The sequence below is a fragment of the Panonychus citri genome, unplaced genomic scaffold, assembly GCF_014898815.1.
Source record: "Panonychus citri isolate SS breed McGregor unplaced genomic scaffold, ASM1489881v1 Contig00115, whole genome shotgun sequence".
In the NCBI taxonomy this organism is placed as follows: domain Eukaryota; kingdom Metazoa; phylum Arthropoda; class Arachnida; order Trombidiformes; family Tetranychidae; genus Panonychus; species Panonychus citri.
Genome location: NW_026515520.1, coordinates 54749 through 71509, shown reverse-complemented (window position 1 = coordinate 71509; position 16761 = coordinate 54749). Strand labels below are relative to the sequence as shown.

The 16761-nt window shown below is 27.1% G+C and overlaps 2 protein-coding genes across 2 annotated transcripts; both read right to left on the bottom strand.

Annotated features, from left to right (window-relative positions):
* Window positions 1-29: 29 nt before the first annotated feature.
* On the bottom strand, window positions 30-5594 carry LOC128390143 (uncharacterized). Its single transcript, XM_053349823.1, has 2 exons — window positions 4606-5594; window positions 30-1312 (listed from the first exon to the last, which is right to left on the bottom strand). Exons 1-2 carry the CDS (start codon window positions 5270-5272, stop codon window positions 492-494), a joined length of 1488 nt encoding a protein of 495 aa, XP_053205798.1. The 5' UTR covers window positions 5273-5594; the 3' UTR covers window positions 30-491.
* A 4621-nt stretch (window positions 5595-10215) lies between these two features.
* Window positions 10216-10851, bottom strand: LOC128390090 (uncharacterized). Its single transcript, XM_053349756.1, has one exon. It carries the CDS (start codon window positions 10849-10851, stop codon window positions 10216-10218), a length of 636 nt encoding a protein of 211 aa, XP_053205731.1.
* Between the last annotated feature and the right edge of the window lie 5910 nt (window positions 10852-16761).

Genomic DNA, 16761 nt, shown 5'->3' with positions numbered 1-16761 from the left:
ACCCAAATGACAAAAAATGCTCACATGAATCAAGTGAATAACAATTATTGCTTTTAATAGGCGATAATAGTTTGAAGCAACTAAGTTAATTTAGCTAACAATTAATTAGTTTATGATATTAACAATTTGAAAACATGGTAATTTAACATAAGTAAAACAAAAATTGATTCAAGAAAAATAAACATAAAAATGCAAACAGATTGATAATTATCATATAATTTTGATGATCACGTCAGTTTTTTAGTTGCAACAATTAAAACTTTAAGAGTTTCATTCAATGATTACTTTGATTTTGAACATTAATCAATCGTTTATTAGTTGATCAGTGTCTTAATTTTCCAAGGCACTTCGAGTCGGTTCAATGTATTAATAGTTATGACGTTTAACTGAATTGGTTACTCTTCAAGTTGCACTTTTTGTTTCCTCAAGATTATCATGATAACAAAGATGATTGTTATTGCTTTGCAATTAAGTTAATTGGTGAAAATAAATTATTTTCTATTCAACAAAAGGCGAATTCCAAATGAACTATATTGTATATTAGTTTGTTGACTAGATTCTAAACTTTTGTCTCTTATGTAACCAGCGATTATATCAAGTGATTTAGCGACACTTCCTGGTCCAGGTAAAGTTAAATCGTAAACATTTCGGATAAAATCCTCTTCCAACATTAGATTTTTACATTGAGATAATTTAAGATGTTCCAGTGAACCTTTCAGAGCGGTTAATAGGCCGATTACATGGTTTTGTCGAATGTCAATCTCTTTAACTTCCATAATTAAATGGGTCAAACTGTGAAGTCGAGTTAATTTAAGAAGATCATCTCCCATTAAGGGTCGTCGACGTTGAGTAAATTCATCGTTTAAAGCTAATCTTTTAAGCTTTGGTGTTACGTTGATTAGATTTTCGAAAAAGTGTCGACGAACATAAAAGTTTGTCAACGAAAGATTTTGCAAATTCTTAATTGGTGCCAAGAAATTAATTAAACTAACATCGTTTCCAAATGATGTTTCTTGAACACAAACGGATAATGTTAACGAATCAAGATGATTAAGAACATGAGTCTCAGGTAATCTGAATGTTTCATCGGATAAAAAGATTGTCAATTTTTCCAGATTAGGTAATTTACTGCAAATCTGATGAAATAAATTGGTTGTTGTGGTTGTTAATAGTAGATGAGTTAATCGCTCGCAGGTTAATTGTTGATTAAGAAGCGGACAAAGTATTGCAAAGTTACTTATGTCATCAAATCCAAGGTCTAAATGAAGTCCTTTAAATTTAGTTCCCAGTTGATTGGGCCAATCATTATAACCTGTAATCAAAATACAATTAAAAGTTTAATTAATCATCAAAGCAAACAAAATACTATACAGAAGATTAGTTAATCAATTGAGTTTCTAGATTTCTCCAACAATCAAAAATTTCCTTCAATATCCATCAATAGTCAACATTGGCAAATTAATTGTAAACATATTGACTGATTAGATACACTGAATTTATCATCATTATTAATTTGAAACAATTAACTCAATTCATATATACAGAGACATTGATATAAAATGTATTAATACATATTAAATGATTATAATTGAATCAGTTAATTGTTATTTTTAAGTAATCGTTTTGTTTTTCCAAAAACAAATCAATCATTGATTGAAAACTTTTTTCAACAATTTAATCGTAATCATCATAAACTTGATTGCAATTAAAAGCATCACGTTTTCAATATCTGATCATCATCATCATCATTAAGTTTTTAATGACAATTATCAAGTGTAGATGAAATTAATTTCTATCAAGGTAAATCATTTTTTTTCTGTAAAATTCAATCAATGGGAAAAGTGAGAAAATTGATTAAAATCAATTAACTAATTAACCGTTTTTCTTAAATAAAATCTGGTTAACCTTGAAATGGCTTTAATGACCAAAAGCCCATAAGCAGAATCAAAATTGTCAGATCATGAAAACAACAGAATAACAAATTAAATATCATGATATTAATCGGTAAACACTGATTCCATCACAAATCAAGGTTGAAAATGATCATTTACAATTAACTAACAACAATTAACATTAAACTTTGAACAAATGAACAAATGAACGGTCTAATTTAACTTTTTTCTTTTCGACAAAACTTTCCGCATATAAAACAAGAGAGAGAGAGAGAGAGAGAGCAAAAAATTGAATCAACTGAATTTAAATTAACATAATCAACTGGTTAATAACGATTAGCACTTTCTCTCTTCAACAATCAACAACAATTTAATGTTAATTGAGGTGAGACATCGACCTAGATCAACATGATTCAATAGACGAACAGCATGAAATCAACAAAGTTGAAGGCTTAAGGCCATCATCAATTTCATCATTATCCTGATCATCTTAATCGTAATTATCATCACCATGATCAAATCGTTTCTTAATCATAATGATACCAATCAAAAACTTTAAAGGTTTAATTGGAAAACTCATCCAACAACAAACTGACCCAAAGTTTGATATCATTGAAATCAGTTAGTTAAGTTAACACTTACAAGTAAATCAATTAGATGAAGATTGATTAACTAAATTGTGAAGAGAAGCAGAAAAAAAATCCAAAATAAAAGTTAATTCAATGATTACAAATACAATTAACCATAAAAACAAAATCAATAATAATAATATTAATATTAATACAAATACAAAATTAATCAACACAAATGAAAGTGAAAAATGATTAATATCATGATGATTTAATTGATAACTGTAAATATTGAAAGTTAATAACAATTAAAATACAACCTGACACACCCTTTGATCTTGACAAGGTCAATTGAAATTTCCCGCTATTCCAACGATATTCAAACAAATTGTTAACTCAATCATTTGATCACTTTCTCTGATTGTATTATAACAATTAACAAGTAACAATCAAGTTGATTGTTACGTTTACCTTTTTCATGTTATTTACAATTAATACTATTTACTCATCAGATGATTAATGAATATAAAGTTAATCAATGAACAGTATGTAAATCAATAAATTGAAAAGGGTCAATTGGAAAATTAAATAATAATAATAATAATACAATTAATATAAAATCAGTTAATTGTATTACTTTGATTACTTGTAATGTGATTAATTTAGTTGGAAAAGTGTAAGTTTTGTATGTAACATAAAAACAAAGTAAATATTAGGGAAAACAAAAAAAAGAGAAAGTTTAATTTAGTTGACAAACTAGTTTCGCAATTAGTTAATAAGGTTACAATTAATTAATTGTATTGATCACTGATGAGAAATAATCTGTGTCAACCTTCAAACAGAATTGATGATATTAGTTATTACTTTTAATAGCTACGATTAAAACACTCAACTTATTCACAAGATTCCAAGGTTTTAATTTCCTCGGTTTCCTGAGTTTCGTTGATACATAACAATAGTAACGAAGTGATTAAGATGAGCAATTTCATTGTAATTAAATTGGTCAAATTTAACCTCCAAATTGTTGACTCAACCATCATCACAATGATCGTATCAATTTTTACATCTATTAAATGAGCAAGTAGAAAAATATAATTTCCGTTCCATTGAGTTATCATGTTAAGAACGTAAATATATTTGATTCATATGAGTAAAAAAAAAAGAGATAAAAAAAATAATAAAGATGAATGAAAAATTTTTCGATGAAATTTTCGTTTTGTTGTTGTTGTTATTGTTGTTCTTTGTCGTTGTTGAGTTTTCTTTCTGAGATAAATCATATAGATGGAAATTCAATGTCACATCGAATGAGGTGATGTGAATAGGGCGTTGACTATGGTGATCATCATCATGTTAATCATGATTATTATGAAATCAATTGGAAGAGATAATCTGATCCATCAAGGTAAAAATTGTTGCAAAGATTAAAACAATATACTGATAATGTCAATTGTTAGACACACGACAAGGTTTCATAAGAAATAATAATAATAATCATTCATCATCATCATCATCATCATGTTCATTTGCATTCAAAGACAATAACAATTGATAAGATAATCAATAATTGTGCTGAGAGATATTGGTTGATAATATTTAAAGAGAAGGCAACAGAAACAATTGGATGAACTTCATGGGGAAAAAAATGAGAACAGAGAAAGTTGGAAATTCTTATCGTTACTCTCTATCTCTGTTTGCATGATGTTGATGATTAAAATAAAAGTAAATTGATTAAGGTAAATTGTTCTCAAATATATTATATTATATCAACTATATTGGTAACGAATATTGGAAAATCAAGAATTCCAATTGATTTTCATTCGTTTTCAAAGGAGAGATTTAAAATATTACTTTGCAAATTTGTATCATGAAAAGTGACTGGAAGGAGGATAAGACCTAAATTCTGGTTCAAACTGATGATAAATTATCAAGATGAAAATTTTATTATCTTGTACTATTTTTATATCGATTGGTTTACTTTTTTTTTCTTGTAATGAAAAAAAAAATTATATTCTAGGCTTCGTTTTGTAATTGTGTGTATATAATTCTTGGTCTAATTATATGAGTATGATGATGATCATTTGAGAGGATATTTAAAATCAACTGATTGTTGATTATTATTATTACTTTTCACTGGATAACCTTACCTTGACATTGAACGACCTGTCCATAGATACCAAGGAATTGAAGGTTAATCAATCGTTTACTTATTAAATTAAGAGTCTTCTCACTAATATTATCATTGATTGATAAATGTCTTAATGATTGGGAATGAGAATCGACAATTAATTGTAAACATTTTTCAACCGCCAAAGAATCACTGAAATGAGGTAAATGTAAACATTTAAGGTGATTTATGTTAGAGATGAGAGATGATAAAATACCAAGCCAACCACCTTTACCATTTAAATTTGATGACCAACAATCATAATCATCTATACGGATAACAGTTAAATTGGAACACCATTTGGTTAAATTAACAATTGAACTTGGATCACAATGAGATCTCAATGAGACAATATCAGTTCGATTTGGTTGATGATAATCATCGAGACAACATGAAGTCGATGGGAAACCAGAGAATGATGAAAAGGCAGAAGATGAAGTTGACGAAGATGAAGATGAACAAGATGAAGATGAGGTTATATTAAGGATACTTTGTCGATCAAGTATTGAAGCTGTAAGGTTCATCCATGATTTAGAAATTGTTAGACAATTCAATTTATCGGGTAAACTTAAGTAAGAAAATATCTTTTCTAAAACAAGAACAGGTAAATTATCCATGGTAAGAGTTTTTTCCATCCTTGTTTTCATGTATTTTACAGAAGAAGAGAGGAAGACAAAGAAGAGAAGAAGAGAAAAAAAAGAGATAAACAAAAACAAAGAACAATAATAACAACAATGGAGAAAAAGAAGAAGAAAAAAAAGTGAAAAGATAAACACAGAGAATCTCAGATGGAAAAGAAAATCAGAGAAAGAAGAGAGAGTTTAATTCCAATACGAGGCGAAGAAAAATATACTATCCAAAAGCGAGAAGATTTAACAACATTAATAAGTAACATTAATTAGAATTAAAATGAGCAACAATTAAGAGAAGATTAATTTATTTAATAACAAGAAATAAATGGCAATTGAACTCGGCGGTAAACAGAATCAGTTTGTTTACAATTTTCTTCTCTCTTTTTCTCTCTCTTTTTTTCTTTTCCCTTTTTTCTTTTCCCTCTTTTCGCTAAAAATCACACTTATCATTTTCTATTCTTTTTTTGATTTTATTCAATTTTTTCTCTTTAACTGTTAATCATCGTTGGTTAATCTGAATTTGTTTTCTTTTCTTTTCAATTTATTAATTATTTCCAATCAACTGGATCAATAGGTGTGCCCTTTCTCTGGCTTTGGTTAAGAATAAAACTCAAATTATTATCTAATTTTTTTCTCATCTAAACTAATCAAGTGATCTCTTTGCCTATCATCATCTCTTAAGTATCTTTATCCCAATTGCCATCTCTTCATATTGTTGATCTTATTGATCATGATTACGGTGAGTTTTATGTATTTAATTGATTGTTTCTTAATAGTTTTTAATCTAATATGATGTTAACATGATCTCATTCTCTCTCTTATATTCTTTGTCTTTTTTTCCTCTTATTATTCAGATGATATGGTGACTTTTTCCATCACTTGAAGGGCTTGTTGTTTGAACATTTTCCAAGGGGATTCACGATTTACCATCAATTTGGAATCAGTTGATTATGATTATTGGCAAATTTCCTTTGGTTTTAATTGTAAAAATTGCCAAACAGGAAATCTACTTGCAATTATCTATCTGATTGCTGATTCGTACCTTGCATTTTAAAATGTCGCTCAATTTTGATCATATCCTATCAAGAGATAGTTTTACCATCACTCACAATTTATTTAATTCAAGTGAAAAGCAAGGACGATTAATTTGAATCTGCTACTGTTAACCAGCTATCACATTAATTATTGAATTGATCAGAGGAAAGTGTTTTCAATTGTCTTGAAAAGTAATTCAATCAATTGTTTGAAGTACAAAAAAACTAACTCATTACATTCAGAATTTCAATCAATAGATGGCACCGTTTACACTTTAATTGTAATTGTTGTTTAGTTACTTTCTAAATCAACCTAATCAATCAATTACTCAATTTGCTTGTGGATTAATGAAAATACCTCATTAATTGACATATTTTCCGACTAAATATTTTACAATTTAGTTTATACGGAATGACAACAATTGACTCATTACTTGTTGTTAATCATCAATTTCCACCGATTACAATTCAGATTAATCTCCGGAAACTTAATCACTTTGATGATTTCATCCTGTCGCCAATTTTTACAATTGATTAAATCAATTTAATGAAACACTATTCACAATCAAGAAACAGTTTAACTAATCCTTTTTCAAGAAAACAAAACTGACACTAGATAATCAACAATTTCAAAAGTAATTTAATCAAAGGTAGTCCAATAGTTGATTTAATATTTTGATTAAATAATCAACTATTAACTAGTCAATCAAATAATTCTTGGGATTATCAAGTATCCCAACTTGAAAATAATCAAGTTTAAATTGTGAGTTTACCCTAATAGTTTAATTATATACAAATATCGCCAATTAATCATAATTAATAACAGAAATTGAATAGAAATTGTAATAACAATTAACTCTAAGTGAAAAACATTATTGATGCTCAAATAATTAACAGTTTTTTGTTTCTTTATAATTTAGTTTCCATTGTTTTGGACAATCAATGTTATCTTTTGGTTGATTATGGATGACATGATAATCATGAATGAATGAATCAGAAAAGACTAATTGTCAAAAACTTAATTATTAATCAAATTTTTGATAATGAAAACTTTTAAATCATATAACATATTTTTTTTCATGTTACAATTAATCAAATTGTTTGAATGAAAAATTATGTTCAAATCACTCGAGTGTAAATTTGATTAATACAAATTTCAAGATTCAGTTTTTAATGTTTACAGAATGTCAATTAATATTAATATTAATTGTTGAAAATTGTCAATTAACTATTACATTGATCTTTAAATAAGATTCTTAATTGATTGTTAGGTAAATCACTTGATTTGATGTTAAATTATCTCAATTAGTTTATCATTGATTCTTTGAATCAATGAACAATTAGCAGAGAGAGAAAGAGTAATTTTCTGCTGATTAATCAAATCAACGATAACAATTAAAGAAAAGGATTAGATTAAACTGTTTGAACCATCGGAATTAATCTGAACAATATTGATCAACGATTGAGGAAAGTTCTGAATGGGAATCTTTCTCACCAATTACTGATTAATTCTGATAATAAAAATCAATTAAAGGAATTAAATCAATTAATCAATGATTAGATTTTCCAATGAAAACATTTTCCTTTTTTTCTCAATTATAATAACAATTAAATGTTGATACATCGAGTCTTTTATTTTCCCCTCAAGCAAATTAACCAAATGTGGAAAAGGAAAACAATATAAATTATTAACAATTAACTAATTGTACATAAATAATCAGTTAATTAAATAATGTCTCATGAAAGTTTCTCCATGTAAATTTACTTAGCAATTAGCAGGTTAATTTATATAAAATTGATACAATTTGATTGATGGAAGTAAATTAAATTTACTTGTCATAATCAAGTTAATTGTCTACTCAATCATTTAATTGTTTTTTAATGTTCCGTAATAAAAAAAAATATTAGGATCTAATTTGTGGTTAGCTAATGATGATTGTTTAAAATGTTAATCCAACAATTAAGTGACATTTAGATTTCAATTGGTTGTTTTTTTACACTCATCAACTAATTACAATAAACCAGAAAAATTTAACAATCAATTGGAAGCAGAAAAAAATCAAATGGAACAATTTAAAAATTATTCTGATACTTTATCATTAATAAATGTTTCCTGAAATTAACTGTTAATTGTTGGATTACATTTAAGTCAAACATGTTCAAATATCTACAATTAAGACTAATTCAAATTAACAATCAAAAAGGTTTTGGGATAATGTGATTACAATTAACTTTTCAAAAGGTTCAGGGTTGAAATTTACCAATAGTTAGATGATTGAGTTTACAATTTAAACCGGAAACTCAATTAAATCATATTATCGATGATTAAATTTTAATTCTTACCGTTAATTGTAAATCATATACACATGATAATAGTGATTTATTAATACAAATTAAATCTCTAATGATTTATGATAATCAACCACCAACATGAAACTAATAACCATGAGGATTAACAATTAAGATTGAATATCCGATAATGTCAATAATATTAAGCATTGGTGTTAAATTATGTTCATTAATTACAATTTAATCCAATAATCTGATTTATTAAATAAATTGGTAAATATTAAAAGTTAATTATAACTGTTACAATAAACTATTAAGCTGATTACTACAGATTGATACAAAAAAATTAACTGATTTGATATTGACAATCAAAGTAACGATGACAATTTAATATTAAAAAGATACAAACTATTATATTTTTAATGGTTTGAATTAACTTTTAATAGATTCCGATCAACAATCAACAATATCATAATCAAATTACATTAGATAATCAAGTTAATCAATTCAATTGTCTATCAAGCAATCAAATTTATTAATACAATTACCTTGAAAATAAAATCATTAAACTCAAATCAAATGAGAAGCCAATCAAATAAACAATCAATTGATTAATTGTGGACAAATTTATCCACAATTAAAAAGTTTCTTTCTCATTGAAATTGAATACAATTTAATGAAGTAAATTAAGCAATTGTGATAAGTTAATTGTGATCAAAATGAGCAAATTAATTATATAAATTAAACCCAAAGGATTTTGACAAAAGTAAACAAAAGTTTTGTTGTTACTCGAGTTGAAAAGTTAATTGTTTTCAAAATCAAACGTTTACTGTCAAAGTTAATTAGTATCATCAAGTTGATCATTCAACATGATCATCTTAATTATAATCATCAATTGTTGATGTTTCTGATCATTTTGTCTCTTTTTATCTTGACCTTGTTAACTCTTCATTTAAATCTTAATCCTTTTTGCTTTAATTGTCATTCAAATGGTAAAAGTGATTAAATGACAATTAACTATCAATGAGCTGGAAACTTAACATAAATACATTTGATTGTTTACTGATTCTTTCAGTAACCAAAAAAAAAAGAGAAACAATTAAATTGACTAAATCAAGATTAATTAACAAATGAGAAAAATAATACTTTTCATATAATCAACTAATCAATGAATCAAGATGACAATACAATTGGGTGCGGATGAGAAAAAAAGTCAGCAACTTAAAACTAAATTAAAAGTCAATCGCAATTAAATCAATCATCAAGGAAGTTTACAATCAACAAATTGCAAATCATTTGATGTCTTCAATTGTCAATTAATCAATTAAGATCAATTTGTAACGAAGATATAACTGTTAATGATTAAAATCAACGATTGTTAATGCGATTAAAAAAATTTTTTTTTTCGTTTAATTGGTTGATTACAGTAATTACAATGGTGATTAAGTTAAATTAATCAATTTAAGATGATATGGAAACAGTATTGATGATTAAAACAGCTATTTGGGAATAGATTACATTTACAATTAAGAGATAGAGAGATTGAGTAGTGTGAAAAATTAAGGATTGATTGATTGGCAATAATTAGTAAATAACATTAGGAGAGCAATTAACTGATTGTTGTAGGATAAATTTTCAATCGTAATCAAATTTGTTTGCTCCATAAGAATAGTCATCAAAAGGTAACTTTTTATCATGATGATTAAGTGAATGTCCAAAGCTAAATTGTGGTGAACTTTGATAAGATTCCTTGTGATTAGTTGAATAACCGTAGGGATTTTCAATGTGATTATGATGATTAGTGTAGGAATTAGGATTAGAATCATATCCATTTGATTGATAGTGGGAACGATAACCAGGGGACACTTGATCATTTGGATAAAATTTCTCTGAATCTTCCTGATCCCTTGATCCTCGATATTCAGATGAATCTGAACCATATCGTCCATACATCGAGTCACCTCGATAATCGTTGTTACTATTGTACACTGATGGTCCATCTGAATCTTGTTCATTACCTGGCATATAAGCGATTCCAAGTGAATCATCATGATACATTCTGTTACCATTGGCTGAGCCTCGACCAACGAATCGTTTCAAGTGTGGATACCATTTAGCAAGATAAGCATAGGATCTGCTATTCGGAGGATTTGGTGGATTATCATAACTCTTTGGATTATATTCATCATTGAATTCTGAATGATCACCAAAATAGTCGTCACATTTTATCATGGAAACAAGTAAAGGTAAAATTAACACAGAAAGTAACATAATTTTATCACAAAAGTGAAATGTGAATACGATGATGAGGAAGAAAAAAAAAGTTTCGTCAACACTAACGATAGGAAAATGGAAACTGAATTCAATTCTTGAATCGTTGAGACGTTAAAACCAATCGATAAGTGAGAGTGTTTCATGTTCCCGTAATGTTTAACTGTCTCACTCGAATTTTTTTGGCCTCACAAGGCGGGAAACAGTTGATTCAAAATGCATGAGTGCAGAGTTATGGTTAGAACGTGTTAAAGTAGTTCGAACGTGATTATCCATCCATGAAACGATATCATCATGTAATTTTCATGTTCAGATTAGATTGTAAGACAGAAAAAGGGAGATTAAGAATGAGAGTGAACCAAAAAAAAAAACAATATTGATCTGCATTAATCGGCACGTTCGTGATAAAATGGCCTTAGAACAATACTTATAATTAAATCGACAAAATGACCAAAATCGAATCGATTTATTTCAATTCAGTTAATATGAAAGATCAATTTAGTCCTTAATCCGTTGATTGTTCATTTATTAATATAATTGAGCTTTTCGTTTTCATTTTCGCAATTTAACTTGATTAGTTGGGTTAATATTTTTCTCTCCTTCTATTATTAATCTTAACGGATTAACTTACAATCAGAATAACAAATCTACTGATTAGCTAATTATTGATTAAATCCAGTTCATTTAAGATTATTATTATTACTATTACACTAATAATGTACCTTGGCTAATTTGTTAATATGTAATAATCCATTTATCTTATTAAGATATACATCATTTTAAACACAATTAACATGATTGATCAAGACAATTGTCTTGATCAATGTAAGATTAATGATATTAGATTACAGGTAATTAAACTAATCAGACTCAACATGAAATATTGGTAATTGATCACGATCATGATGTTTATCTGATTGAACTTTTTTTCTTAATCAAATTGAGTCTAAATTATGTTCAAGTTTCTTTTTTTTTTCATTGTCAACTAACAATTAAAAATAATTAGTATCTTGATTAGGTTGATTGTTACTTTCACACACAATGTTAACTTGTATCTACATGATTAACTGATTGTTATTAATGATTATCATTATTCACTGAACATAATGAAGGATTAATCAATTGATTATCAATGAATTCAAATGAACATGATAATCTTGAAACGATAATCATTTGAATCATGAAAGTTAGGTGAATTCATTGGACCATAATGAAAGTCCAATGAATCAAAGCTTAATAATTGGATTAAATTAAACCAATAATTAATTATTTACATTAATCTATTTTAATTTGATTCAATAAGAATGGATTAAAATTGAATAACTTCCGTTGATTGTTCATTGATCCAATTCAGTATTTAAGGTAATAAAAATTAATCAACATTGACCAGATCATGAGAGTAAATTATTAATTTAATTGTGATGAGAATGATGAAAAGATGATCAATTTAATTGAGAAAATGAGAGAAGGAAAATTTTCTCATTCAATCCAATTGAATTGTAGATTTTGATTCAGACATTTATCGTTGATTCAGATTAATCTGACAGATTCATGAAAAGAAACCCAGATAACTGTTAATAACATTTTCTTTTCTTATTTTCTATTCTCATTGTATATATTTTATCTTAAACCGGAAGCTTAACTATCGTGTATCAATGTGCTCAATGAAGATGAACTAGTGACCGGAAATCGGGATTAAAATGTGGCCATTTTTTTTGTTTATTTGTTTGATGCAATAAAAGTTTAGGAAAAGATTTACTTTGACCGGAAGTTTTTCTAGAAATCATTCAGCGGAAGTTGAAATGTTTTTCATTCATTTAATTCAATCTTAAGTATGTCTAATTCATCATGATTAGTTGTTTATATTAAGAGGTTCGGATATAAATTTTAAGGTCAAATTGTCAATCGGCTTTAAGATCCTAAAATTTTCTCCTATCCTTTATCATTGAAGATGAAAGTTCTGTGAAAAAAAAGTTATATACATTTTTTGGTGTTGGTGGAAACGGAAATGATGAACATAACCGAGTTGATTAACTATTAAGATTTCAAAAGTTATGGTCAAGGGGAACAAGTTTGACAAATGGTGACAGCAACTGAATGATAAACATATCAAAACCCCTTGAGAGTTGATTAAAAAACTTGATTAACTTTGATTATTTGAGATAATCCTTAATCACTCAACCTTGATTAATCAGGCATGGAATTGAATCAATGTTTTAATCAGCATTTTTTTTTCTTGTTACAATCTCGAAGCTCAAAGTAATCACTTTTTATTGGTCATTTACAAAACTTTGCAAAAACTTTTTCGATAACTTTTTTCCCTGATAAAAATATTAATCCAATTACCTTGATAAGGTCAACTAACAATCAATTTAAAGACAATTAACTATTAGATTAACGTACAAAAAAACTCGGTGAAAGTATTAATAGTTTTAAGGTTGTTTTCGGTACGATTAATGTTCTAAGAGAAATTTAAAAAAATCTTTTCGATATCGAACTTGTTATCAGACCTTTCGATACATTTAACCGGTCACTTCGAGTCGTTGGTCAGTAAGGAGAAGATGATTTTTAATTATTATCATTAAATTTTATCGTATAAACAGTAATCAAGCAAATTGAATTATTAATTAACTTTAAATCCCTAATGTATTACATGTGATTATTAAACTTTATTATCACACGATTTCCATTAAAAATTAAGCCTCTTCTTTTAATCATTAATCCATTTGGCTGAAAATTAAATATCGGATAAATTAATCAATTAGATGACGAAACCAACATTTAACGAGAAGATCGGTCAGTTGATTAACGAGAAGAATTGACAAACAAATTGATTACGATTAATTATCGTTTCGTTCAAATGCTATTTCACTAGTTTTAGTTGGAAATAATATTCCTAACAATTAACTAATTACATATTCCATCTTAATGAAAGATGTAAATTTAATCCTGTCTTTTTGTACAGATTAAAAAGTAATTATCATTAATTGTTGTTTTAAACTTTTACCATCAAGTAAATGTCTCACACAGAACCAATTAATTAATCCAGTTACTAGTTTCGTTAGTAAATATATATTTAATCATAGTGATTAATGTGGCTTCATTGAAAGTTCATTCAAATTTAGATATTCAGAAAGTATCATGAACAATGAACCATTGAAAATGAGCTAATAGTTACAATAAATCATGATAAAAGTTGATCAATTTACTGAATTTATCCTTGTCTTTTTCAATCAAATCTTAATGACGTTTTAAAAAGTAATTGTTATCGATTAAGAGAGAGAGATGATATTATTAGAAATTTTAATTCATCAATGGCAATTTACTAACTGTGATCAGATAATTTATCTACTGGTAATCATGGATTATCTGAGTTGACAGAATCTCAATAGACACAGAATTGAGTTTATCTGAAGCGAATGAACAAAAAAAAATCTAAGAGAAAAGTTGAAACTAATTTATAATGATTTTCAACTGTTGAAAACATGAAGATTATATCATGGAATTAATTTGAAACTGAATTAAGATAATGATAGTGATGATTAAACAGAATTTTATCTTCTTTCCTTTTTCCTTTTTTTTCTTTCTTTGCATCATCATCTTTATTTCAATTCTCATCTTCTTCTTTTAATTCATTTTCTATCTCAATCAACATCATCATGGAAATAAAGTTGATGTAAATTTGTAACTTTATCATTTGTTAATCAGGAAGAAGAAGGAGAAGAAAAATAAAAACTGAATTAAGTTTCTTTCAGAAATAATAACCAGTAGAGAATAATTTTCTTCTCTGAACATCATGTAAATATCATGGTGAAAATATGAACATGTTTTCGTCATCAGTTTAATCATGACTTTTGATCAATAGAACTTTTCATTCAATGACTTAAAATTCAACTAAACGGCCTTAAAATATTATCTTTTTAGACCGAGAATAACAAGGAATCCGAATTAATATGAGAACGAGTAAAAGATAATCTATTTAAACTGAATCTTTATGTTATTTTTTCAATTCTCTTTTTCTGAGCTACATGTTTTTTCACAAGAACTTTTTTCCTCTTCTTTTTATCTTCATTTTGGTTGCTTCCTTTTTCCTTGTTCATCATCATCATCATCATCATGTTGTTGTTGTTATAATACTTTTCTCTTTGTGTACAACATGAAAAAAAGGTTTTGATGAAGAAACATCAAAGTGGAAAGAGGAAGATGAGGAAAAGAGTGAAAAAGGATAAGTAAAGGGTAGAAGATGATGGAGACTGCAAGAGAGAGAGAGAGAGAGAGAGAGAGAGAGAGAACATAAGAAGACGAGGAAGATAATGCTGATGATGATAGAGAAAAATAAGATAAGAAAACGACTCATGGTAAAAAAGTAACATGAACAAGGTTATTTTAAGGTTAATGCAGCGGAAGTTTTCACTGGTCATGAATATTTGTCATTCCATCTCCTGAGTACAAAAATTTGATTCAGATTCTATTCATTCAACTGTACTTATTTACTGAACTTTATCTGCCCTCAGGGTAGATTATAATAAATTTGGTAACATAATGATCGTAATGAACTATTTTGTTATTATTATTGATCAACTAATGTTGAAATGAAAATGTTATCAAGATTAAATCTGATGAAAATATTTCATCATGATCATTTTAATCAACTTGAAAATGTAATTGTGGTAATCTGGTAACTTTATTGGTTTCTAGCAAATTATTACATTGATTTGATTAACATTAATAAGAAGCTCTTACCTTGCAAAATTTCATGATATCAATATTTGATTCCCAAGAATAATGATTTTTCACTCTGAAAATGTTCAATTGTTGCTGATGAAGCGATAATAATAATAATAACAATAAAAGGTCAGAAACTTAAATTGGATAAAGTTTTAACGATTCTAAGGTTTTGTGATATTATCTTTTTTCAAGTATCGTTGTCAGAACTTTTGATATTTATTCAGTTTATTAGATTGTTATATCAATTTGTTAGATTACCAGGAAATGATTGATAATCGTTGCAACAGATAAATTATTGAATTGAACGATTTTTTTTCATCAATATCATGGTAACAAAAGTTTCTCATGTGTCGAATTGGAATCAGAATTGTTATTGCTACTTAAAGACTATGTTTTATTTAACATAATCGATGTTGAGGAGAGCAAAAAAAATCGATGATTTTTCAGAACTTTGAAATATTACTATGTAAATTCTTAGAGCACCGAAACTCAGAGTATTATATACAGATTAAGATTCAGTCTATTTGAGTTACTTGGGAACATTTTGCTTGGTTGAAATTTCAATCTTATTTTGAGAGACATTTTGAAGTTTTTTCTTATCATTGTAACTGTTTCTCGAATGTCCAAATAAATAATGTTCTTGAAATAATCGAATATTTATTCATATCTAAGTAGGAAAAGTTTCTTAGATATTCAATCTCATGTTTACTTTTTTCTCATCATCATCATTCCTTCAAGATTAATAATGTAGCTTCCCTATGTTCTTATCGCATGGTGAGCTTCACTGGGTGAGAATTATTGAGTTTCAATCATGTTCATGAGAAAAGTTCATGTGAAAAATATTAAACTTAGGAAAAAAAGTTTGATGAATATTGAACATAATTCAAATGGAAACGAATAATGTTTACAAATATCAGTCATCATATTCAAAGCTTAGATCAATCGACTCTCCACCATGGGAATTGCAATCAAAATGATCTTTATATCTTGTACCATGGTGATCGCTTTCAGGACAAACTGTTCGCGCCAAATCAGAACATTTGAATCGAAATTCTGAGTTTCAAGTGATTCAGCTCATCATTAGACTTATTCAAAGTAATCAGATTGGATTATTATTTCTGTTGATAACATCTAGCTATTATTGAAGTAATCCAATTGATGAATCAATTGATAAATCAATTG

What these genes read in the sequence shown, in the direction of transcription:
- LOC128390143 (XM_053349823.1), bottom strand. Translation starts at nt 5,272, where the DNA reads ATGAAAACAAGGATGGAAAAAACTCTTACCATGGATAATTTACCTGTT. An exon ending in ACAGGTCGTTCAATGTCAAG is followed by an intron (nt 1,313 to 4,605) that starts GTAAGGTTATCC and finishes TTTTGATTACAG; the next exon opens with GTTATAATGATTGGCCCAAT.
- LOC128390090 (XM_053349756.1), bottom strand. Translation starts at nt 10,851, where the DNA reads ATGTTACTTTCTGTGTTAATTTTACCTTTACTTGTTTCCATGATAAAA.